At 41.6% G+C, this 25,530-nt stretch overlaps 1 protein-coding gene across 1 annotated transcript in view; it reads left to right on the top strand.

Annotated features, from left to right (window-relative positions):
* Window positions 1–17,409: 17,409 nt before the first annotated feature.
* LOC138515182 (uncharacterized) overlaps window positions 17,410–25,530 on the top strand; it is a 66,449-nt gene continuing 58,328 nt past the window's right edge. The window contains exons 1-2 of the mRNA XM_069630158.1: window positions 17,410–17,505; window positions 23,519–23,617. Of these exons, the coding sequence (XP_069486259.1) occupies window positions 17,410–17,505; window positions 23,519–23,617 (195 nt within the window). The remainder of the gene's footprint in view (window positions 17,506–23,518; window positions 23,618–25,530) is intronic.

Here is a 25,530-nt window from a genome sequence, read left to right as displayed (position 1 = left end):
TCGCTAATGCCACCTGACTCAAGAGTTCCACCAGGCACCATTCCATCTATGCCAGTAGTCACTACACTCAATCCCAGTGTACATGTTGAATCAGTCATTGCCCAGTTAAGAGAAGAAATTAGAGCTTCGATCAATGCCTATACTGCGCATTCTAACTTGACTTCACAATTGGCTCTTCCATCATGTACAGATCAAACACAAGACATGAAGAATCCAACTATATGGTCACCCATGAGTCACATTGAACAACTCCCTATCTTAAAGCTTGCTACTGCACACTTATCCAATGGCTCACAGGCAGAATATGTGCAGCCTAATGCATCTGAGTCTGTAAAATCTGTACAGATGCAAGTAACGTCTGTATCAAATCCTATACCAATTAAGGATTCGCATATAGAATCAGTTTCTCAATTGCCAACTTTAAAACAAGATCTAGTAGAATATATTAAATCCTCCATTGAGTCTTGTTTTGCGGAATTAAAGTCCACTAGTCAGGACTATAAACTAACTTCTGCAGCTCTCACCTCAAAAACAAATACGCAGCAACAAACTATTAAAACACCAAACGAACAGCTGCCTCACGCTCTGACCGAACCCATGCCTTGTGATTCAAGTATGGAAAAGTCAATTGTGAGTCCTCAAAATTTGTATTCCAATGCCAAACTGCAATTATACTCACTGAATATGAAATGTCGTGCAGCACCTTTTTCAATGTATGTACTTAATAGATCAAGTATACTGAACATTTGTGCTGATATTGCGATTCTTAAAGACTTATCCACCACCGATATTGAATACATAGAGTTTGTTAATCAAGATGACCTGTCGGAAGTTAAGATATATGTACGCTCAGGTCAAGTGTTTAACATGTTGTGGCAGGCGCGAATGTCATTATTTGACCTAGGATTTATTCTGTCTCAAGATATTAAACCAGTCAGTGACAAAATGGAGAAACTCCAAGTCCCGACGTACCAATCAAAACAACATGCCACATCTCAAAGTCTAAACTCTCATCAAGCTTCCGTAGTCATTGGACCCCAAGAGTATGTGAAGCAATCATAACTAACTCTCAATCAAGACGTTGTTTCCTTGCTGTGCTGGAATACCTGAGGTCACACTCACTTTATAAATTCAACCGTAAGTGACTTGCCTCGATTTGATATTATAGCCTTGCAAGACACATGGCTTATAACTGCCCCGATTTGTGCTTCGCATACAATTGTTTCTTCATTAGCGGTCAAAAATTCCATGGGACGCCCCTCTGGTGGCTTGTTGCTAGCAGTCAAGCATAATAGTGTTTTAAAGTGATCCAGTATCCCTCCTCATCCCCATATTTCCAAGTAGTTAAATTAACTTGGGACATGGCGAGCTTAGCCATTATTAATATATATTGGAGTAGGCAGAACATAACGGATGAGATGTTCTTCATGCACTTGACCCTACACTTGGACAAAATAATCGCTGACACTAGTATCGTGTGCTCTATTGTTCTTGTTGACTTAAATTTACATATTTTACCAATGACCAATAGCAGGTCTGGGCTCGATGAGCAAACCTGGTGCACTATTATGAAAGAAAGGGGGTATGTAATGGTAAACAACACTGTGGACGGTGATGTCCCTGCCTGTGTAACTTGGTCTTCCGGCTCTCGGCAGGCAATTTTAGACTATATCTATATAAACAAGAAATGCCTACCCCAGGTACAGTCTATGAATGTGATTCCTTCATTAGTGAGCGATCACAATAAACTCGTCATGCACTTTAATTTTTCAGTGGGGCATCATTTATTAGATCGAAACAGCTATCCATACTCCTTTAAAGTGAATAACAGCGGCACCCGTTTATGTTGGAATCCAATGACATTGAATCAGCTTAAACAGGCTTTGATGGACTCCCATAGACCTCTATCTTCCAAAGATTCGCAGTGCTATGTCACTACGATGCAAAGTTTCAGGCAAGTAAAAATGCCTGACTCTAGCATCAGACATAAGCTTACACACAGTTATGATGCTGAAATACAGCAAAGAAAAGCACAGCTAAGGCAAGCCATACGTAACCTAAGGGATGACCCAGCCATTAGCAGACCAGCCTCGAAGAGATTTCTGAAAGCCAGATATAGAAAAAGGCTGAAAGGCCATAAGTGCTTGCGATATCAAGAAGATGGAGAGAATATGTTGATGCAAATGCTCACTAAATCCACCAGTGGCATTTGGAATTGCCTAAATACAGCCACCCATAGACTACAGTCTGCCGTGCTTACTTCTGCACTCCCAAGTGAAAAATGGTCTGAACACTTCAACACCATATATCGTTCTCCATTCCCAGATCTCCTATTAGAATTTCTGAATATACACTCACCTCATGCCTTCAGAATGGACCAGGTAGACATTTTAAGTTGCATCAAAAATCTCAGCCGATCCAGAGCGGTTGGCCCTGATGGCCTCCATAATGGCATGCTTAAAGATTACCCTCTCCAATGGGCTTCTATTCTTCATGACATTTTTCAACACATTTTTCATGTCGGGGAAATCCCCAAATCATAGAAGCGCTCTATCATTCTGCCAATTTTTAAAAAGGGCGATAGGGCCGATCCTACAGTTTATCGTCCTATCGCCCTTCTTGACTGCCCAGGCAAAATGTTTGCCCGCCTAATTTTGAGGCAGTTCAATCTCTGGCTTCATTCAAGTGATTCTCGTGATCCATTTCAAACAGGATTTCTACCTGGCTTAGGCACCGCCATTAATGTCATCACACTAAATTCCGTTATCCATCAGGCGCGTCAACGATGTCAAGTATTATACATGGCTTTCAATGACTTCCGCATGGCGTTTGACGCAATTCCACGGGAGCTGATATATAAAAAACGTGTGGATAGAGGCTGTCCTTGATTTATTCTGAAGTGGGTTATTCAGTTGCACTCAGGCACCTCTATCCAGGTTAGACTAAATAGTGAAGGCTTATTGTCGGAACCAATAGAGACTGCACGAGGCCTCAAACAGGGCTGCATTTTGGCATCAGCGATATTCAATTTTTTTATTTCTGATATAAGACAAGTTTTTGCTTCACTTGTCACAGACTCCCCGAAACTTAACAACATCCAAATCAGGCATTTGTTGTATGCTGATGATATGGTTTTACTATCGAAGACTGCGAATGGCCTTTGTGTCCTATTGAAAGCTTTGGATCGCTATACTGTGGAAAATCGTATAACTGTTAATATAGCGAAAACCAAGGTTATCCAATTCAGCACAAGAAAACAGAGATGTGTCAATCATCTATGGCCCTTACAATGCACAATACTGGAAACCGTACCATCCTATATATATCTAGGCAACTTTGTTACAAACAACATGAATCTTAACGCTCATGATCATCATGTAAAACAAAAGATTACGACAGCTGTCTCACAGGCACGCCTGATTAAAGCCAAATATTGCAAGTTCTCCTTGGTTCCGACAATTGTTTATTAAAAGCAAAAGTTTGTTCCAGTAATAACGTATGGAGTGGAGGCTTCTTTGAAAAAAACCTATATTTACTGGACTGCCATAGATGGATGTTATTGGAAACGAGTCTTGCCTATACCACTTTCCTATCCTATGTGTATCGTGAGACACGAGTTGGACCTAGTGTCTTTATATGCCATTTGTAAATGGAAAATTTGTTCACTTTATAGGAAATGTGTTATGGCAGATAATAAATCGGGTCTAATTAAAGTGATTGCAAAATATCTCTTACAGTCAATGGATGCATTTCCCTATGGTTGGAGGCAAAAAGCGCAGGAGATCATTAGCGAGACCGGGCTTACAATAACATTGTTGATAGAGAACCCGAACCGAGCAAAAATACTTTTATGGGAGTACGATTGGATACAGACGCGACCTGCGTGCATCCACTATTAGGTTTTTGCAGATACTCCATTCAATCTAAAACGCTATGGTGCAGTCGAAAGTTACTTAGCCTTGTTTCCTAGTCCTCAACTGTGTGATGATTTCCTTCGCTATCGATTGAACCTTTGGCCCACAAATGAGTTACTTTACAAACGCAAATTAATACCTGAGAATGAGCGCCGCAATGAACACCGCCTTATTAACCATTGCAAAATTGTTTGAGGCCCTAGATAATATGGTCACTCGCCAATCAATGCTCATAGAGCAATACTTCAACAAGGATCTTCTAGATGAAAACAAAAAATCCATATCTAATGCCTCAATAAATCCCATTACTCTAATGACTACAGATTTTGCAACTCAGACCCAGGCGACCAGGTGCCCCCAACCTGCACAAATACTAGTGGTTGAAAAAAATAAGGCCATTGTCTTGGCAGGTGTTACTGATGCCTGTCTTTCACTACCTCCCTAGATTAATATTGATGATACCATACAATCACCAAGTAAAATTGTCTCAACTTCGAATCCCAAATTGCCTCTTAAAGACTCTGCCAATATTTTTTAACTATTCGCCCCAGCTGTCACCAATTCCTCATCCAAATCTTCTACCTCTCACCGTCCGAGAAAAGATTGGAAAAGAATGAAAAAAGCTGTGCAAAAAACAAAATCTTGTACAAAAGTAAGTGAGAACTCCTGAAAATGTATTAAAATCCCATTGCGACTAGAAAAATCTGTAGTATCATCTACTCCTGAAGTTTTAACTAAGGTGGTTCCAGCAATAATACCACATCAACCACTTGATGATCTTATAGCCCTAGCAAAGCAGGCTATCACTACTTCTGTCACGCCTCCATTCATGTTTCAAAATAAACCTGGACCTGGCTCGCTAATGCCACCTGACTCAAGAGTTCCACCAGGCACCATTCCATCTATGCCAGTAGTCACTACACTCAATCCCAGTGTACATGTTGAATCAGTCATTGCCCAGTTAAGAGAAGAAATTAGAGCTTCGATCAATGCCTATACTGCGCATTCTAACTTGACTTCACAATTGGCTCTTCCATCATGTACAGATCAAACACAAGACATGAAGAATCCAACTATATGGTCACCCATGAGTCACATTGAACAACTCCCTATCTTAAAGCTTGCTACTGCACACTTATCCAATGGCTCACAGGCAGAATATGTGCAGCCTAATGCATCTGAGTCTGTAAAATCTGTACAGATGCAAGTAACGTCTGTATCAAATCCTATACCAATTAAGGATTCGCATATAGAATCAGTTTCTCAATTGCCAACTTTAAAACAAGATCTAGTAGAATATATTAAATCCTCCATTGAGTCTTGTTTTGCGGAATTAAAGTCCACTAGTCAGGACTATAAACTAACTTCTGCAGCTCTCACCTCAAAAACAAATACGCAGCAACAAACTATTAAAACACCAAACGAACAGCTGCCTCACGCTCTGACCGAACCCATGCCTTGTGATTCAAGTATGGAAAAGTCAATTGTGAGTCCTCAAAATTTGTATTCCAATGCCAAACTGCAATTATACTCACTGAATATGAAATGTCGTGCAGCACCTTTTTCAATGTATGTACTTAATAGATCAAGTATACTGAACATTTGTGCTGATATTGCGATTCTTAAAGACTTATCCACCACCGATATTGAATACATAGAGTTTGTTAATCAAGATGACCTGTCGGAAGTTAAGATATATGTACGCTCAGGTCAAGTGTTTAACATGTTGTGGCAGGCGCGAATGTCATTATTTGACCTAGGATTTATTCTGTCTCAAGATATTAACCCAGTCAGTGACAAAATGGAGAAACTCCAAGTCCCGACGTACCAATCAAAACAACATGCCACATCTCAAAGTCTAAACTCTCATCAAGCTTCCGTAGTCATTGGACCCCAAGAGTATGTGAAGCAATCATAACTAACTCTCAATCAAGACGTTGTTTCCTTGCTGTGCTGGAATACCTGAGGTCACACTCACTTTATAAATTCAACCGTAAGTGACTTGCCTCGATTTGATATTATAGCCTTGCAAGACACATGGCTTATAACTGCCCCGATTTGTGCTTCGCATACAATTGTTTCTTCATTAGCGGTCAAAAATTCCATGGGACGCCCCTCTGGTGGCTTGTTGCTAGCAGTCAAGCATAATAGTGTTTTAAAGTGATCCAGTATCCCTCCTCATCCCCATATTTCCAAGTAGTTAAATTAACTTGGGACATGGCGAGCTTAGCCATTATTAATATATATTGGAGTAGGCAGAACATAACGGATGAGATGTTCTTCATGCACTTGACCCTACACTTGGACAAAATAATCGCTGACACTAGTATCGTGTGCTCTATTGTTCTTGTTGACTTAAATTTACATATTTTACCAATGACCAATAGCAGGTCTGGGCTCGATGAGCAAACCTGGTGCACTATTATGAAAGAAAGGGGGTATGTAATGGTAAACAACACTGTGGACGGTGATGTCCCTGCCTGTGTAACTTGGTCTTCCGGCTCTCGGCAGGCAATTTTAGACTATATCTATATAAACAAGAAATGCCTACCCCAGGTACAGTCTATGAATGTGATTCCTTCATTAGTGAGCGATCACAATAAACTCGTCATGCACTTTAATTTTTCAGTGGGGCATCATTTATTAGATCGAAACAGCTATCCATACTCCTTTAAAGTGAATAACAGCGGCACCCGTTTATGTTGGAATCCAATGACATTGAATCAGCTTAAACAGGCTTTGATGGACTCCCATAGACCTCTATCTTCCAAAGATTCGCAGTGCTATGTCACTACGATGCAAAGTTTCAGGCAAGTAAAAATGCCTGACTCTAGCATCAGACATAAGCTTACACACAGTTATGATGCTGAAATACAGCAAAGAAAAGCACAGCTAAGGCAAGCCATACGTAACCTAAGGGATGACCCAGCCATTAGCAGACCAGCCTCGAAGAGATTTCTGAAAGCCAGATATAGAAAAAGGCTGAAAGGCCATAAGTGCTTGCGATATCAAGAAGATGGAGAGAATATGTTGATGCAAATGCTCACTAAATCCACCAGTGGCATTTGGAATTGCCTAAATACAGCCACCCATAGACTACAGTCTGCCGTGCTTACTTCTGCACTCCCAAGTGAAAAATGGTCTGAACACTTCAACACCATATATCGTTCTCCATTCCCAGATCTCCTATTAGAATTTCTGAATATACACTCACCTCATGCCTTCAGAATGGACCAGGTAGACATTTTAAGTTGCATCAAAAATCTCAGCCGATCCAGAGCGGTTGGCCCTGATGGCCTCCATAATGGCATGCTTAAAGATTACCCTCTCCAATGGGCTTCTATTCTTCATGACATTTTTCAACACATTTTTCATGTCGGGGAAATCCCCAAATCATAGAAGCGCTCTATCATTCTGCCAATTTTTAAAAAGGGCGATAGGGCCGATCCTACAGTTTATCGTCCTATCGCCCTTCTTGACTGCCCAGGCAAAATTCTTGCCTGCCTAATTTTGAGGCAGTTCAATCTCTGGCTTCATTCAAGTGATTCTCGTGATCCATTTCAAACAGGATTTCTACCTGGCTTAGGCACCGCCATTAATGTCATCACACTAAATTCCGTTATCCATCAGGCGCGTCAACGATGTCAAGTATTATACATGGCTTTCAATGACTTCCGCATGGCGTTTGACGCAATTCCACGGGAGCTGATATATAAAAAACGTGTGGATAGAGGCTGTCCTTGATTTATTCTGAAGTGGGTTATTCAGTTGCACTCAGGCACCTCTATCCAGGTTAGACTAAATAGTGAAGGCTTATTGTCGGAACCAATAGAGACTGCACGAGGCCTCAAACAGGGCTGCATTTTGGCATCAGCGATATTCAATTTTTTTATTTCTGATATAAGACAAGTTTTTGCTTCACTTGTCACAGACTCCCCGAAACTTAACAACATCCAAATCAGGCATTTGTTGTATGCTGATGATATGGTTTTACTATCGAAGACTGCGAATGGCCTTTGTGTCCTATTGAAAGCTTTGGATCGCTATACTGTGGAAAATCGTATAACTGTTAATATAGCGAAAACCAAGGTTATCCAATTCAGCACAAGAAAACAGAGATGTGTCAATCATCTATGGCCCTTACAATGCACAATACTGGAAACCGTACCATCCTATATATATCTAGGCAACTTTGTTACAAACAACATGAATCTTAACGCTCATGATCATCATGTAAAACAAAAGATTACGACAGCTGTCTCACAGGCACGCCTGATTAAAGCCAAATATTGCAAGTTCTCCTTGGTTCCGACAATTGTTTATTAAAAGCAAAAGTTTGTTCCAGTAATAACGTATGGAGTGGAGGCTTCTTTGAAAAAAACCTATATTTACTGGACTGCCATAGATGGATGTTATTGGAAATGAGTCTTGCCTATACCACTTTCCTATCCTATGTGTATCGTGAGACACGAGTTGGACCTAGTGTCTTTATATGCCATTTGTAAATGGAAAATTTGTTCACTTTATAGGAAATGTGTTATGGCAGATAATAAATCGGGTCTAATTAAAGTGATTGCAAAATATCTCTTACAGTCAATGGATGCATTTCCCTATGGTTGGAGGCAAAAAGCGCAGGAGATCATTAGCGAGACCGGGCTTACAATAACATTGTTGATAGAGAACCCGAACCGAGCAAAAATACTTTTATGGGAGTACGATTGGATACAGACGCGACCTGCGTGCATCCACTATTAGGTTTTTGCAGATACTCCATTCAATCTAAAACGCTATGGTGCAGTTGAAAGTTACTTAGCCTTGTTTCCTAGTCCTCGACTGTGTGATGATTTCCTTCGCTATCGATTGAACCTTTGGCCCACAAATGAGTTACTTTACAAACGCAAATTAATACCTGAGAATGAGCGCCTCTGTCGTTTTTGTAAGGTCTCCCCAGAAACTTTGAAACATCTGCGTTCAGTCTGACCTGCGTTACTTATACAAAGAATCAAGTATATGAAACCCTTGTTGATAGATCACATAATACTTACCAGTGACAGATTGTTGGAACTGCTATTTCATACTAATAATCAGCCATTGAGATGTGCAATATTGATTTTCTTGCACAGTTTAAAATTGACAAACAAAAGATCGACTCAGAGCAAATTATGATCGTATGCATTTCTTTCCTGTGATATCTTATTGCTTTTCATTTTTACTGCTTAAATAAGAGTTGTTGTTGCTTTACACTGCCAGTTTCATTGATTAAGTGGAGTTGTTATGTTTACTTTATAGTTTTATTTCTTATTTTCTTTTTTTCTTTTTTCTTTTTCTTTTGCTTGTTATCTTTTTTGAGATTTGTTGTATTGTCTTAATGAATTTTAATAATATTATGTAATTGAATTTGTTGAAAAATCAAGTTTACTTGATTAAAACAACTTTCTAATAAAAAAAGAAGGTGACGAATGGAAGACGGCCTTCTGAACTCGGTTTGGTCTCTTTGAATACCAAGTTATGCCCTTTGGGCTATGTAACGCACCAGCTGCATTTCAATCTTTTATGAATTATATTTTACGCGAACTATTGGATGTTTGTACGGTGGTGTACATAGATTAATATTTTTGTTTTTTCTGTAAATCCTCAAGAGCATGTGCAGCATGTGAAATCTATTCTTCAGAAGCTTAGGGAAAACTCTCTGTATGTCAAGCTGGAAAAAATGGTCCTTTCACGTTCCCGAAGTTGAATTTTTGGGCTTTATTCTCTCCTCTCAAGGAGTTAAGATGGACAATCGAAAGGTTGACGCAATTCTCACCTGGCCAGCCCGCACTTCGGTGAAAGGAGTCCAAAGTTTTTGGGGGTTCGCGAATGTTTATCAGCGTTTTGTGTCAGAATTTTCTCAGTTAGTGCATCCCATCACATCCTTGCTTCGAAAAAATAAGAAATTTGAATGGACCAGAGAAGCAGGAGAAGCCTTCCTGAAATTGAAAGAAAGGTTCACAGCAGCTCCGATTTTGCAGCACCTGTGACCAGATCTTTCCTTTTTCATTGAGACAGATGCATCTAATGTGGCTATGGGCGCAGTTTTTTCTCAACGCAATCCCGACACTCAAATTCTGTATCCAGTAGCATTCTGGTCAAAAAAATGAACTCAACTACACTGTGACAGATAAAGAACTGTTGGCCATAAAAAGCACACGAAAAGAGTGGAGACATTATTTACTTGGAGCTCAGCACAAAGTTACAATATTTACTGATCATTGAAATCTGCAGTATCTACGTTCTGCCATAGGCTCAATCTTTGCGGCAGTTTACGATGGGCTCTTTTCTTTGCTGAGTATGATTTTGTTATCACATTCCGGTCTGGAGTGCGAAACGGCAAAGCTGACACATTATCTCGCATTGGAAATGGCAAAGAGGCATATGCAACCCCAGCACCAGTGGATATTATTTCCGGGGAGAAAATGCTTGGAGTGGTGAGCAACCTTGATGCATCCCTCGAAGAACTAAGGAGAGAGGTTCAAGCAAGCATGTCCTCAACCGAAAAACAGGAGTGGCTGAACGGCAAAACCCAATGTTATATTCAGGCTGGCTTGCCATTTTATCAAGGTCGATTGTATTTACCAACCCCAAAACTGCAGACACAGGTGATTGCCAACTACCATGGTTCATTGATCGAAGGTCATCCTGGGGTCACTAAGACCTTGGAAAAAATCAAGAGGTGTTATTGTTGGCCAATTTGGTGCAAAGATTTAGTTCAGTTTTGTGGAAATTGTGCTCAAAACAAGGCTCTGAAACAGAAACCTGCAGGACTGCTCCAACCTTTGAGGTTGCCGCCTGCTCCATGGCACACCCTATCATTGGATTTAATCACTGATTTGTCCCCATGTCAAGGACTTGTTACCATCTTGGTTGTGGTAGATCTACTTTCGAAAATGGCTCATTTCGTGGCTTTAAAAGGGCTTCCGTCTGCACCTGTTCTAGCAAAAACATTTCTAGAAAATATTGTGAAACTACATGGTTTCCCTTCAATCTTAGTATCTGATAGTGGGAGCCAATTTATTTCAAGATTCTGGAGAAAGTGTTGCGAGTTGGCCAAGATCGATGTACGTTTATCCACCAGCCATTACCCCCAAACAGATGGACAGACTGAGCGAACCAATCAAACTCTGGAGCAGTATCTGCGATGTATTATTCATCAAACAGAAGATTCTTGGGTGGATATTTTGTGGGTAGCAGAGTACGCCTACAATATCTCTGTGCATTCATCCACAGGACTAAGCACCTTTTATACTTTACACGGTCGACATCAACGAACATATGTCTATGATCCTCCGGAACCATCCAGATGCCGGCAGTAAAAACCCTGCATGACTACATTGCCAATGCAATTGAGAAATACAAAACCAGTTGTCCACTGCCAAAGACTCTCAGAAGAGCTTTGAAGACCGCCATCGTAGGGAGGCTCCTGACTATCAAGTGGGGGACTTAGTTTGGCTAGTCTCTAAGAATCTTGTTCTAAAAAGGGTCTTGAAAATTTCTTCCAAGATTTCTAGGCCCATTTAAAATTGAAGCTGTTGTCAACCCAGTAGCTATGAAGCTAGAACTTCCGAAGAAAATGAAAACTCACCCAGTGTTTCATGTATCCTTGCTAAAGTCAGTTTGCCCAAATACCCGTATTCCCGAAGCCCCAGCACCAATTGATCTGGAAACGATCAGCCAGAGTATGAAGTCAAGTCAATCCTGGATTCAAAAATGGTGCGTAAGAAGCTAGTCTATTTGGTAGACTGGAAGGGCTATGGACCACAAGATAGGACCTGGGAACCCTTTGATAATATCTATGCTTCTAGGTTGTTGAAAACTTTTCACCAGAATCATCCAGAAAAACCAGGAAGGGGAGTGTTGAACCTGAGAGGGGCCTTGGGGGGGAATACTGTCATTGTCACTGGGAAATCATCAGGTGGGAATTCCCAAAAGGATTGGACACCAGCCTACCGTTCCTGGTTAACACACACATGGAGAATTACAGAAGAGGAATTCCAAGGAGCTGTCAGGGAACTTCACTTAAACCAACATGGCAGCCCTGTTTGTACCCAGCATGTAGTGGTGTTTTTCTAGTCTTTCAGCTCTGGTTCCCTTATAAGCCCCGCCCATCGGCAAGTCTCTGCTTCGCGTTGAATCTGCTTTGCGCAGTGCAACGTTTACTGGGGCTCTGTTCCGGCTCCTTAGCCCTTAGCCCTTAGCCCCTCACAGTTCCACAGTCCTTGTTCTGTTGCCATTTGTATATTCTTTTGCCCTTTTCTTTGTTGATTTCTGCCCGCTCTGAGTTTCGAGTCATTTTCCATTTTTTTCTTTTTCTGTCACCTCAGAAGCAGCTTCCAGTCAGGCGCGCGTACCATAGAACTCCTCAGTCTTCCTATTGTTCCATGTGTACGCATTGTCGGCGAACTAAAAAACTGCAAGTACCATCGCAAGTCATGTATTGCCTCATAAAGTTTGTCAAGAAGCTGTTATCAGCACTTAAGTAGTGTTTCCTATCGTTGCAGTAGTTACGTTCTGTTTAAGCTGAGGCACTTTTGACCCTGTTGTCAGTAGTTTATCTCAGCTATAAGCTTTTCATCAGTTCTCTGTGTATGTGGACATTTACATTGCACAAGCCATTTATTAAAAAATAAGTAGGTGATGTAGTAGTGAATTAATTCTACTCCCAATTATAGCTACGCTACTTATTATGAAGAGCCTATAAACTTTGATCTTCAGAATTCTCTTCAGTCCTCATTTTCTTTCAGTTGTTTTCCACAGCACTACACAGTTGCTGGAGACTCATCTCTGAATAGACAAGAATTATCCGCAGTCCTTACATAAACTAATTACCACATATAAAAACTCCAATTCCGCTCTCAATTGTGGTAGTTGACATTGCCAGCTAGAATCTCCATAGACTGTTTCCCATTGGAGTTTTAGACGTCTCACTTCAGAATGTACTGTCCAGTGATTCCATTCCTCCTTTAAGAGACTTAAAGAAAACTTCATCCGTCTTGAAATCTGCTTCAATATTACTGCCAGTCTTGGATTAATTCTTCAGAACAAGCACCCCTGTATGCATGCAGGATGGAGAACATAATCCATACAGGTGAGCAGTGCAATCTACCCTATCTTAGATATACATTCTAACCACGACTGCTAAAGAAAGGATTAGACCCAAGCCTATGTTTATAGAGAGTGTTCACTGTTATATTTCCTCAGAACTTATGTGGCGGATTCTTCCATAGAACTCTGCCTGAAGAACCTACGCAGCCAGGGTGTTTCCACAGAGTTCAGGTAAGCGTTACAGGTATGCCACGCAGTGTGGCAACATAGTGCAGGATACAAGATGCCACAATGATCTTGCATACCACTGGTGGGGCATGTAGCAATATGTTGCCAGAGTGGTCAAGGGAAAGGAAGTGTCACTTAAGCAACCAAAATGTACGCCACCACTATGCTCCTAGTGGCTATGTGTGCTGCGTTATACCTTACCTCAGCTGGGGTGGCAGGATTCCCGAATGGCGTGTCCCCAGTAAATGTGGAAATGGTTGTTGTTAGCATTGATTGTCATGTGCTGTTATTCCGTGTGTCATGTGACTGCTTGCTGATACTCAGCGATGATTTGGGTGTTGCCAAAGGTTCCCAATGCCAGGGTTTGTTATCGGAAGAATAGCAGTAAATTATGCGTTCATGTGTGCTTCTGGAGAAATTTGCAATCAAAAGCATGATGACTCCCATTGCATCACAGATAACCTGTGCATCAATTAAATGCCAATGCTTCTGGTTGCGTTACATGTTCTTGTACACTCCTGGGGCGTGTTATTGCATAAAACTCCTGGCAAACTCTCTGTGGGGCGTGTTATGGCATAAAACTCCTGGCACACTCTCTGTCTTGCCTGCAGTGTGTGTGACATGTATATGTGCCAGCGCAAGCATGATGTAATGCAGCGCAATACCTGGTGTACTCACCGGTAATTGCGTGGCCTCCGATATGCCTCCACATAGACAGAGGTGTGCTGAAATGAGCCCATAGCCAAAAGATGTAGGGCTGGCAGCACTTTATCTAGGGGTGTGAGTGTATGGGAGCAGATGTTGGGTGATGTAAGGTATTCCACCCATTCCTTGCCCAGGTCTAGGATGAGGAGGAAATCTGTATCTTGCATACACCTCGTCATCTGGCATCCAAAAAAGTGTTGTGCGACAGTGTAAAATCCTGCCCGTCACCAATCTCCCCCTCCTCCATCTTACATGAACATGTACGAGTGCTTCCACTGCTGTGGGATTCATTCAGGAAATGCAATTTTGTAATGGTGTGCATTCAGTGCTTTTACACGTGCCCTTTGTGATTTGTACGTTGCGTCGCATATCATTCACTCTGGTAAATTGTGGTTGGGAATCCATGAATTGCATGTCAATTGTGAGTGGGCCTTTTAATTATTTACATGCCTTGTCCCTCAACACGCCCACATTACTCCTCGCGCTTCTTCATTATGCAAAAAGAATGGGGAATATGCATGTTCTGCCCCCTATTTATTTCTTTGCGCAGGCCCTTCTCACACGTGGCGCTATGTGTCACCCAAAGCACTCAGCTCCTTGAGTTTTGCATGGTGCAAAGTGCACTTTTTGTGCACAAATTGCTTTTGTGCCACACAAAACCTTCTCTGAATCGGGCCTCCTGTGTTTAACAAAAGTGTCCAGAGGTTATTACACCTTTGAAACTGTCAAAACATACTGTTAAAATACTATCTAACAAGCCTGTCACAATATTGTGCATACATGCTAAAATACATTTGCAGAAAAAAATATTTTGGAGAACCAACTAGGTATTGTAAAGACAGAACTGTTGAGCAGACAGATATAGTAACTCACAACACAGCTTCATCACTGGCGGGCCACTTCATGGGAGCAAAAGCTACAGGGCCCAATTCTGATGTCCACTTAGAAAAGTTATGTTCCATGTCTGAACAGCACTTTCCAATCCTCCTCCATGCACGCATCTATAAGAAATGTGGTGGCTCCGGCAGGTGTTTGCCATTTTTGGGCACTGAATATTGTTTGTCTTTTACAGAGTGGCAACTTCCCTGCTGATCGCTGAAAGGGGTGGGGGCTAAATGTGAGGATATTCTCCCTGTGCAGCAACACTTGAACGCCTGAAAAAACTGGTGCAAAGATCCTGCACTGTGAGAGGTGTTGATGACAAGGGAAAATTACCGGCCTGAATGAACCTTTGGCTTCCGGTTCACCCAAGGTTGAATCTTTCTTTCAGTTTTTTGGACTGAGTATGGCAGAAAGCCAAACTTTTGCCTATTCTTTAGAGCAAACTGCAGACATCATTAAAGGACCCTCTATTTTTGACCCCAGTGGATCAAACCCTGGAATAGCCCAATCCACATGTAGTGAGGACCTGCTTAAATTAAAAAAGAAGAATTTCCAAACTGAACTACATGGACGTTTCTTACGGGAATACTTACGAGCAGACACTATTCCAACCGGCCTAATTGTTAGGAATGAGCCCTGTCTTTTTCTCATAGACAGGGAGTACACAACCAAATTTAGTCACTTTGCAATTAAATGCAGTAGGGACCTTATGGTGTTGACTATTACAACAGCCCAACGCCTGAGCATTGAGGTCCAAAAAGAATTAGATATTGAAGAAAAACAGTTTCTCGAAAATCAGGCTATCACTAATGCATTAGACAAACTAAGAGAAACTAATAAACTCTTTGATGAGTTTAAAACATCAACAATTGCCAAAAAACAAATAAATTAAATAAAGATATTCAGGAATTCAACTCGAAAAGAGTTTTCCTTACACAACAGCTAAATTTGCAGAGGCTGCCAAAAAACAACAAGTCACGCAAAATAAAGGGCGACGCCCTTGGGTATCATTTCAAACTCTAGTAGCAGCGGTTCGGACAACTAGCAAAGATACAATCAATCACAGCAACGCCAGTTTCCTAACTTCCAACCCCTACCACCGCCCCCTTTTTTAGGCAGTGGAGGGCAAGGAAACCCATACTGGGGTCAACCATGGTTCCCCTAATATGCACTCCTGCGCCGTCAAGCATGGGGCAGAAGACGCCTGACACGATAAGAACAGATGCTAAAGACATTCCAATCTTCAATTTGGCTAAGGTAGTTTTGACACCACCACAAATATCACTTATTTCAAAGGGCTTATCATTTGTGCCTTTTCGAACAACGGATTGGTTCACAACCGAAATGGAGATCCGTCGTTTTTTCAGGACTATTCGCCTGAAAGCATTTTTTGAGGACATTCCAGCAGAACCCTCAGACACAGACTCTGGTTTACATGTCCCATCCACTTTTAGACCTCAAGATAATGAAATCCCCAAAGAAATTATCACCTTCGAATAATGTATTTTGAAGGAGTTGGGTAAACTGAAAGATGACTACAACTTTTCAAACCAAAATCTGTCCAAAATGAACATAAGGCGCTGACTGAGCTCTCAAATAATCCCAATATAGTGATAAAACCAGCTGACAAAGGCGGTGGGATTGTGATCATGTCCAGTGACCAATATTCCACTATGGTCAATGACCTCCATCAAGACAAGGAAAGTCACAAAAAACTCAAAAAGGATCCAGCAAGTGAAATTAAATCTGAAATAGAAACTGTGGCTCAATATGCCCACGAAAGGCATTGGATTAGTGACAAGGAACTAAAATTCCTAACCACAAGTCAAGGTCACACCCCATCACTATATGCACTACCTAAAATTCACAAAAACCCTGATAATCCACCAGGTAGGCCAATTGTTTCTGTCTGCGGTTCAATTTTGGAACCAGTGTGCAAATTCATTGATGTTTTTCTAAAACCCTTAAGCGTAAATACAGCAACTTATTTACGAGATACTACGCACACCATACAAACATTTGAAAATCTTCCCTTTGATTCCCAGACTCAGAAACTAGTGACAATGGATATAAAATCATTGTACACAAGCATCCCTCAAGATCAGGCTATTCAGTGTATACACCAAATACTCACCCATCATGACCAACAAAATAGGTTGCCTTCCAACTTTATTCATGAATTAATGACCTTGGCCTTATGTAAATATTTCTTCTAATTCAATGGCCAATTCTATTTACAGATCAACGGAACAGCGATGGGCGCTATGTTTGCCCCTTGTCTTGCGATCCTATATATGTCTACCTTCGAGTCAAATAACATTCTGTGCGACAAGAATCTGTATAAAAACTGCATCTCATATTGGAAACGATATATTGATGACATTGTCTTCATATGGAGTGGTTCAGAAAATGACCTCGATCTTTTTTTGATCTGGCTTAATAACATTGACAACAATATCCAGTTCACCATGGAATGCAGCAATGCTGAAATTCCCTTTTTGGACCTTAAAATTAGACATGAACATGGCTCCCTGAAATGTTGCCTTTATCGCAAAACCACTGCATGTAACACTCTTTTACATTTTTGAAGTAACCACCCATGACATTTGAGAGAAAATCTGCCATATGGCCAGTTCCTCCGGGTAAGGAAGCTGATTTCTACCAGCAATCTGATGACCTTGACAACCGCCTGATGGTAAGAAGCTACCCAAAAAAACTCATTTCTAATGCCAAGAAAAGAGCAAGGTTTACTGACAGAGACATCCTTTTAAGCCAAATACCATCCAGAAACCAGAGTCAGAACCCAACAAAATGACCTGTGTGATTACACATGGTTCACATACCTTTTGAATCAAGAAATTGATTTGCAAATATTGGCCCATCGTCAAATTAAGTCTGCCCAACTCACCAATAACACATTTTGCCTTTAAAAGAGCCAAAAACATCAGTGATACTTTGGTACATTCCAAATTCAAAAAGACAGCTCCCACAACAGGTCTCTGGGACCTCAGGAAGACAGTGGGACATTTCCCGTGTGGGTCCTGCTCAGTCTGTCAATTCACTTGCAAAATGAAGAATTTCAACATTGGGACAAGGACCTGGAACTTGAATTCAATGACAAACTGCAAAACAAAACAAGCAATTTACTGTTTTGAATGTCCGTGTGGCCTACGGTATGTAGGCCAGACAAGCCGATCGGTCAACATCAGAATTTCTGAGCACCGATCTCGCATCAGGTGCAAAAATACTTCGGCACCGTTAGTAAAACATTTTTTGGAAAGGCACCATACTCCTAATGACATCAAACGGTGGATCCTAGATGTTGTCAAGGAATCTGCAAATATACTGCGCAGTCTCCAGCTCAAAGAAGCAAGATGGATCCACAGAATTTCTAGCCATAGCCATGGTCTGAACGAAGAATTCCTGCACTTAATTTGATGCACATAGGCTAATCCCCAACATGAAGTCGGAGATTTAACCACTTCATACCCTATGAGATGATGCCATGTCTGTCATTTCATACAATGACATCCTTTATATCTTTAGCATTGAGAGCGCACACGTTTTACATCATTTTTTGTTTCAATTTTACATGTTCCGCTCCCATCAGTTTTACAAACGGTCCCACAAGTAAACACACGCGTTTCTTCCTTTTCTGTTTCAACATATTCTGCTCAACAATGCAGATTACAACCCTATGATCACTCACTCATACAAAAAGTATTTATACATGCCTTATGCATGTGCCCTGCACACGCTGCGGCTTCATGACGAGTGAGGCAATCCCAAACCCTCATTCTGAAGAAATAGTAAAAAACTCCTCCCTTTCTTTCCACTCTTTTTCCCCCCTTTTTTCTTTCCCCCTTTTTCTTTTTTCTTCCCACCCCACAGAAACCCCTCCTCCCACCCTCCCCTCTCTTTTTATGCATTGGGTCTACGAATACAGACTCACCATTTTGTATTCACGATTCTGCACGCACACTGCACAATATTATCTGACTCAGACTCTGGCTGCCCTATCAGATTCTGCAATGATGAGACACATCTCCTAGTTGTGGTGATTGACAAAGCCCTGGACCAATCCGTGCGCGAGCACACGGACCCACCAGGAACTAATGTTCATCCAATTACACTCATGCATTATGAGACACACCCGCGGGAGCGACGGCGGTGCCCCAGTCTGTAATGGTGACTCAGCTCTTCGGTGCGTTGGAGTCACTGCACCGTACGAAGAGAAAGCAAGAATAGCTGCCTTGCAAGGCTGCCCTGCATCATTTTGCCTGCTTGACTTCTTAATGCCTAGCCAGGTACACAGATATCTATCGGTCTTACGGTGCACATTCGGTAATGTTTATTTTAACCGGCACTTCGAGATGATTCAATGTTCGTCTCCTCCCTATTGATTTAACTAAAAAATTCTATTATTTTTCAGTTCCTTTTCCCTCTGTTGTCTTTCCCCTCCCCCCCTCCCTTTCTTTTTTCCCCCAAACCCCCCCTCATTACCCCATCTCTCTTTCCCCTCCCCTCACTTCTCGCCCCCCCCCCGCTTTTCTTTGTCTCATCTACTGTTTAGGTTAACAGTTGAGCTACCACAGCACTCTCTCTGGAGGCATCCTTCGCATGAGTGCCTCTACAAGCACAAGCCTTACCGGTCCTAGTACTACACAAACACAGCTGCCTGACATGTTTTTTCAACTAGCCCTCTTCCATTAAGGTATGAGACTTTTTTCATTGGGGATTACCCTGTGCATGGGCCAAATGTGCACAACCTTTTTGAAATAGCCTCGGACCTCATGGCTATATTTTATTATTTTTTCAGTACCAGTCCGAATGCTGAGAGGCAGATCCTTGGCTGCCCGGGGGTACGAGCTGCACTCTCCCTACCAGTGGGAGGCTCCAACCCCAACCTCTGTGGGTTTGTTTTAGTCCTTACCTACGATTTGGGTAAGGATTTTGTTCCCACGTTTTTTTTTTTTTGTTTCTTTGCAATGTATAAAAAAATATGTGACTTATGCAAGCGCCTAAATAACTGAAAACATTCCCTAAAGATTCTATCTGTCTGCCTTCACACATGGTCAAGTTTATTTTGTCTCTCCCTGTTCCCGCCCTGAGGAAGGCTTCAGTTTAATCACCTTGCCTGGCAGGGGGCCAATCCGAAACGTGTTTTGGATGTTTGTTTCCACTACAAACAGGAAGAGCATGGTTTCTGAACTATTTTTTTAGCTAAAATCTGCTTGAGATCAGTACATATAGGTTCTAGGTTATCTTCCTAACACACACACATCGGCAGACCTGCATTTATGGAACTGCGGAACCTGCAATACTAATTTAGGCTGTCGTTTTCTTTCCTTTTTCTTCATTTCTTTACTTACCTTTTTGCATTTATTCACTCCAAAAGCTTTGGGGCTTCATTTAATAAGGTTCTTTTTGTTCTGTTTTCAAATTTATTTTGAATGTTTGTGTCCTGATGACTTTTTTGACTTCCTTGAATTGTGCTTAATCTTTGTGTTTTCAAGTTCTTTCTGCACTTGTGTTCAAATTTGTTCATATTTTCTTCTATGTGATTTTGAGTTAAAGAAATTCTTAGAAAGAAAGATATTCTGGAATTTGTCTCACCAATCATGTATCATTGATGTTTGTTCATGTTTTTAAATATTCCATTAATACATCTTTTTCAAAAAGAAGGAATGTTTTCAGTATTTAGAGTGGCGCAAAATAAATGTGATATCCACTGTTAGGATACACTATAATTAAGACTGATTTAAATTGTATTAGATTTTTTACCTCATGACAGCATAGTGGATACCATTGGTATAACAATATATGATTTTCAGCATGTCCCAATCCACATTATGCTTTAAGGGACTATCCCTACCTCTTTTTTATGTTTGAAATGAATGAACATGTAAGCACAAAAGTTTTCTGTTGACTGATTTGTTTGAGTAAAATGAACTATAAGTAAATTAATCAATGCCACTGACTGTTGACTCCATATGTGTGATAGAGGTGGAAAAAAGAATCATGTTTGATAATGTTCCAACTAATGACAGGGATATGACACAGTAATCAATGCATGCATTTGTCAGAACTGTGGGCCTAATTACAGGTTTGTGGGTATTTCAGTGTTAAAACTCGCCAAAATATTGTCAAACAGATTTACTGTTAGCGGCACTTGGTCCTGCAGATTTACCACAGGATTAGAAGTGGTGGTATTCGATTTAAGGGCCCATTCTTTGGAGTCCATAGGACTCAATGGGGACTTATGGTGGAATTACCGCTAGCAGTAATTCCGCTGGCAGCAATACTGCTGATTTTGCCAATTTTTGGCAGCAAGGTGGAGTGCTGGAGGAAAATCATCCACCTTACCACCATAGTTGTAGTATGGCGATACGGTAATGCTGCAGTAATGCATTGGTAAATGAGTTGCCACTGCATTACCACCATTTTTTCCCCCACACCACTGTACTCGTAATGAGGCTTTGTTTGTTTAGGAAACTGAATTGACCATCTATGAATATGCTTATTTATGTTGGTTAGACCATTGTCTGTTGTCCAAAAATAGGACAATGCATTATGGTATAAATTGGTATTACTCATTAAAAGTAGTCACATTCTGGAGAAACTATGACCCTTAACAAGTGGGGGTCTTAGGAGTCCTTCTGCCAGACATTAGTCCTGGTTATGAGAGCCTTACCCAGAATCTTTAGCTCACTATCTTTCCCAGAGGAGAAATATCCAAAACATAGCAGTCTTTGTCCTGCCCTGGGGCAGTCCAGCATGGAAACGATAGGCAATTTTCCTCTGAACAAGAGTACCAACAGCATCCCCAGACACGTGTTTCGGTCTGGTTGGACCTCTCTAAGAATAGTGAGCAAGGCTTCCACGTCTGGATTCCCCTAGTAATTTAGGGTGACCTAAATTTACTTAAATTATGCAAATTAACAAGGGGGTCCTGGGAGTCCCTCTGCCAGACAAGAGCCTTACCCAGATTATTTAGCTCACTATTTTTCACAGAGGAGAAATATCCAAAACATATCAGTCTTTGTCCTGGCCTGGGGCAGTCCAGCACCAAAATGTTAGGCAATTCTCCTCTGAACAAGAGTATGAACAGCAACCCCAGACACGTGTTTCTGTCTGGTTGGACCCAATCAGTAGGGTGGAGCTGTGCCTCTCTAAGAATAGTGAGCAAGGGGTCCATGTCTGGATTCCCCTAGTACCTAAGGGTGACCTAAAGTTACTTAAATTATGCAAATTAACAAGGGGGGTCCTGGGAGTCCCTCTGCCAGACATTAGTCCTGGTTACAAGAGCCTTACTCAGATTCTTTAGCTCACTATCTTTCACAGAGGAGAAATATCCAAAACATATCAGTCTTTGTCCTGCCCTGGGGCACTCCAGCACCAAAATGCTAAGCAATTTTCCTCTGAACAAGAGTACCAACAGCAGCCCCAGACACATGTTTCGGTCTGGTTGGACCTCATCAGTAGGGTGGAACTGTGCTGCCATGTGGTTTAGAGCTTAGTACAAATTAATGTTATTTTTACTTGGCAAATGTCATTGAAATGTCTGAAAACCATAGGGGCTGAGTAATAGAGAAGTTCTTAAGCCGGGCTCAGACTTTCTGTCCGAGGGGCGTTCCTAGTGACTTCCTTGTGAATGAACTAGTCCTCTTGAAGTTTAAGTCAGAGGTGAGTCAAAGTTGCTCATTGTGACTCCTTCGTGGACCAGCCCCTTGCTTTTTACAGATTCCACCTGATAAAGGGATGAGTCACTAAAGGAAGCGCAGCGATAATTTGACTGGGAAAAAAATCTTCTCTGGTGATAAAGTTGTTGATTTGCACGTTATGTTATTCAATATTTATACTGTGCCCTTCACCATTGTAGTGGTTTTATGATGCCTAAACCCTGTCCAAGGTTTGGCGTAATGGGACCCTGCCGGGGTGTCGCAGGACCTTATCGGAAAAAAGAGCAGCGGCTGTCGGGGAATATCCAGAATCCGAGGACATGGGTAGATATATAAAGAAATTACGTAAACTAAAATAAAGTTGAGAAAAATTGAAAAAAGCAAGGTAGGAAAATGAAAGCAACATTATAGATGCAATGATAGGGGACTTGAATCATTATTAAAGAATGATAAACAGAAATTGATGAAATTAACAAATGTGGGCACTGCCATGGCCCGAAAAATGGTGTACAAACACAATTATCTAAGTATTTTTTTATAACGCGCTTAATGCACAAGAGGTCTCTAAGCAGGGACCAGGATTCGAACAAGACGAGCTAGTTGCCACTGAGCTATACTACCCGTGCATCAACAATGTGCAGAGGTTTTTTCAAGGAAATCAGAAAGGAGCAATTCGAGCCTGCTTGAGGGGCATTACCTGTCAGACCATCCCTCACTTCCCTTGGGCACCACCTCTTGGTGATCAAATGAAAGCCACCCACAGTCAATGGGGTTTCAAATGGAACATAGCAGACACCCAGGAAATAACATGCACATTGAATGATAACTAATAGCTGCTTAAAGTGGATACGAATATTCCATTTTAAAAATTACTTTAAAAAAAATAATAAGTATACAAGGTTTATTTACAAACCAAATTATTCTCAATATATGTATTTTTAGATACCAAAAATAGATCAGATGTCTCAATGATTGAACTGCCTCCTCGGAAGTGTTTCAACTTCCTCTTTTTGCAATCCCCATAAGCTCCCAGGCTTCCCAGACCGTTTAAATTCCAGACGCACCTTCTTTCCACAGCAAAGCGGGCATCGTACCATAGCGAGTTCTTCACCACCCGAGGCTAAGGTAGGACAATGTTAACTTGCAAACTAACGATGGAAACGGGGGTGTTTTTATTAAGGTGAATCAGCCGGGTCTGCGCTCAATGCAATACGATGCAGTAACATTAAAATAATATTAGACTAGCCGTTGTTTTTGGCGCACAACGCAGACTGCACTGTTCGTCAATGTAATACCAGTATAGGCTTCTATTTTGCAGCGTGCGTCCACTTCAGAAGGGTAAGTCGTAGCGAAGTCGGGTCGATTCAGATTTAAGTCTGTGGCTGTGCATACTGGCAGCTCTCTGAAGTTAGCACACGACCAACTGAGCTGCATTACTTAGCAGCGTATCTGGTCATCATATAAAAGTGTTCGATTCTTATTCATCCAAACTTTTTTGATTGGTTGTCATCTGAACGTGGTCGCATTGTGTTATCTTTTACTTTCGAGCAAAACATGGATTCGATTTTATGATGTGTGAAAAATTTGGTAGCACTCATGTCATTGGCTTCTTATTAACTGACTACCCCAACAGTGATTATGATCTGGTATTTATTCATGGAAATTCAAGGTTTTTTCCTTCACGTCTCGCGCCATGCATGGAATTAGCTCGGGGTGCAAGGACTGTTTACACGGGTTGCCACGCAGTTTGACAGGGAACGTAAATGCTTTCCGTGAAACTGTATGCATGTCCTTTTTATTAGCATTTTTAAAGTGCTCACACAGCCTGCGGGCATCGAGGTGCTGGTACATGAATTGTTTGTTTTTTAGTTGCGTAATTGTTTTTTTTTGTCTTAGTTACGTATTTATAACACGCTTAAACACCCAGAGGTTTGTAAACCCGGACCAGGGGATCGAACCTGTGCTGTTTCGTGTTGTCTTGCTTCTATGGTGCACACGTTGCTGCTGAGCTATGCTCCTGGGCTGCTGGTTACAGTGGACCCCGCTGACAGGGTCCCCGAGATGCAAGCCCGCTTGCGGGGGACCTCAGACACTGTCTGAAGGGTACTTGTAATTGCACCCGGGGGTGCACGCAAAGGTAGCTGTTCTGGCTGTTTTTGCTTTGCATGTGGGCGTGTTGAGGGCGTTCAGGGCGCGGCTTGCATATACAGTTACTTTGCGCAGTCAATTCCATGAATATACGGTGAACGCATTTTTTATTCTGCGTGCAGGCTCGCGCAGTGTCGTTCTCGTCACGCGCCAATTGCAGGAGAAATGCGCACTTTTCCATGAATATATGTTGAGTAAACTGTGTATATCATTGTCTGCGCAGCTGGTAAAATACTTCAGCGACTAGGCACTCTCTTTTTGCAAGATGCATGTTGAAACCCTACAAGGCTATCAGAGGTCTTCATCGCTCCTAGGACAGTGAGTGTGATACCATAAAATGGGACAATTTAAGTAGTATAATTTCATAGCATAGAAGCTGGGTCGTTGATCGCAATTTACCTAAAACTCTGGTCAATTATGATGGCCTGGTGGAGGGCCGCCAGAGAACGAAGATTTTCGGTAAGCCAGCATTGATTACCACACAGGCAAAGCAAGGTACGTGTAAATGCAACAGGACACGTGCTTCCATGAGTCATGGTTTTAATTACTGTAAAATTCCATTTCAAATCCCCTGAAAATAGAATTCTCGCCACAAGTGCTATGCAGTATTAACCATAGCCGCTGATTGTTCTGCAGACACAGGATTGAGATGTGCTAACTCAAAAACTGCGCTCCTCGTGATTTCCCAGTGTGGCAATGACCAAGATTGCATAGCCCAGACATTCTTTGCGTGGTTTAAGGACCATTAGTGGATCATTGCGATTACCAACCAACCAGCCCTTAAAAACAGCCTCCACTTTAGGAAAGCGCTTCAGAACGTGTTCAAGAAAGCCTTTCCCTATAGTCAGGAATCTGCCAGACCATAAACCGTTGGCCCAGGACCAGCTGAT

The sequence above is a fragment of the Ambystoma mexicanum genome, chromosome 6q, assembly GCF_040938575.1.
Source record: "Ambystoma mexicanum isolate Mex_15411 chromosome 6q, UKY_AmexF1_1, whole genome shotgun sequence".
NCBI classification, from domain to species: Eukaryota; Metazoa; Chordata; class Amphibia; order Caudata; family Ambystomatidae; genus Ambystoma; species Ambystoma mexicanum.
This window is presented reverse-complemented; position numbering and strand designations above follow the sequence as displayed.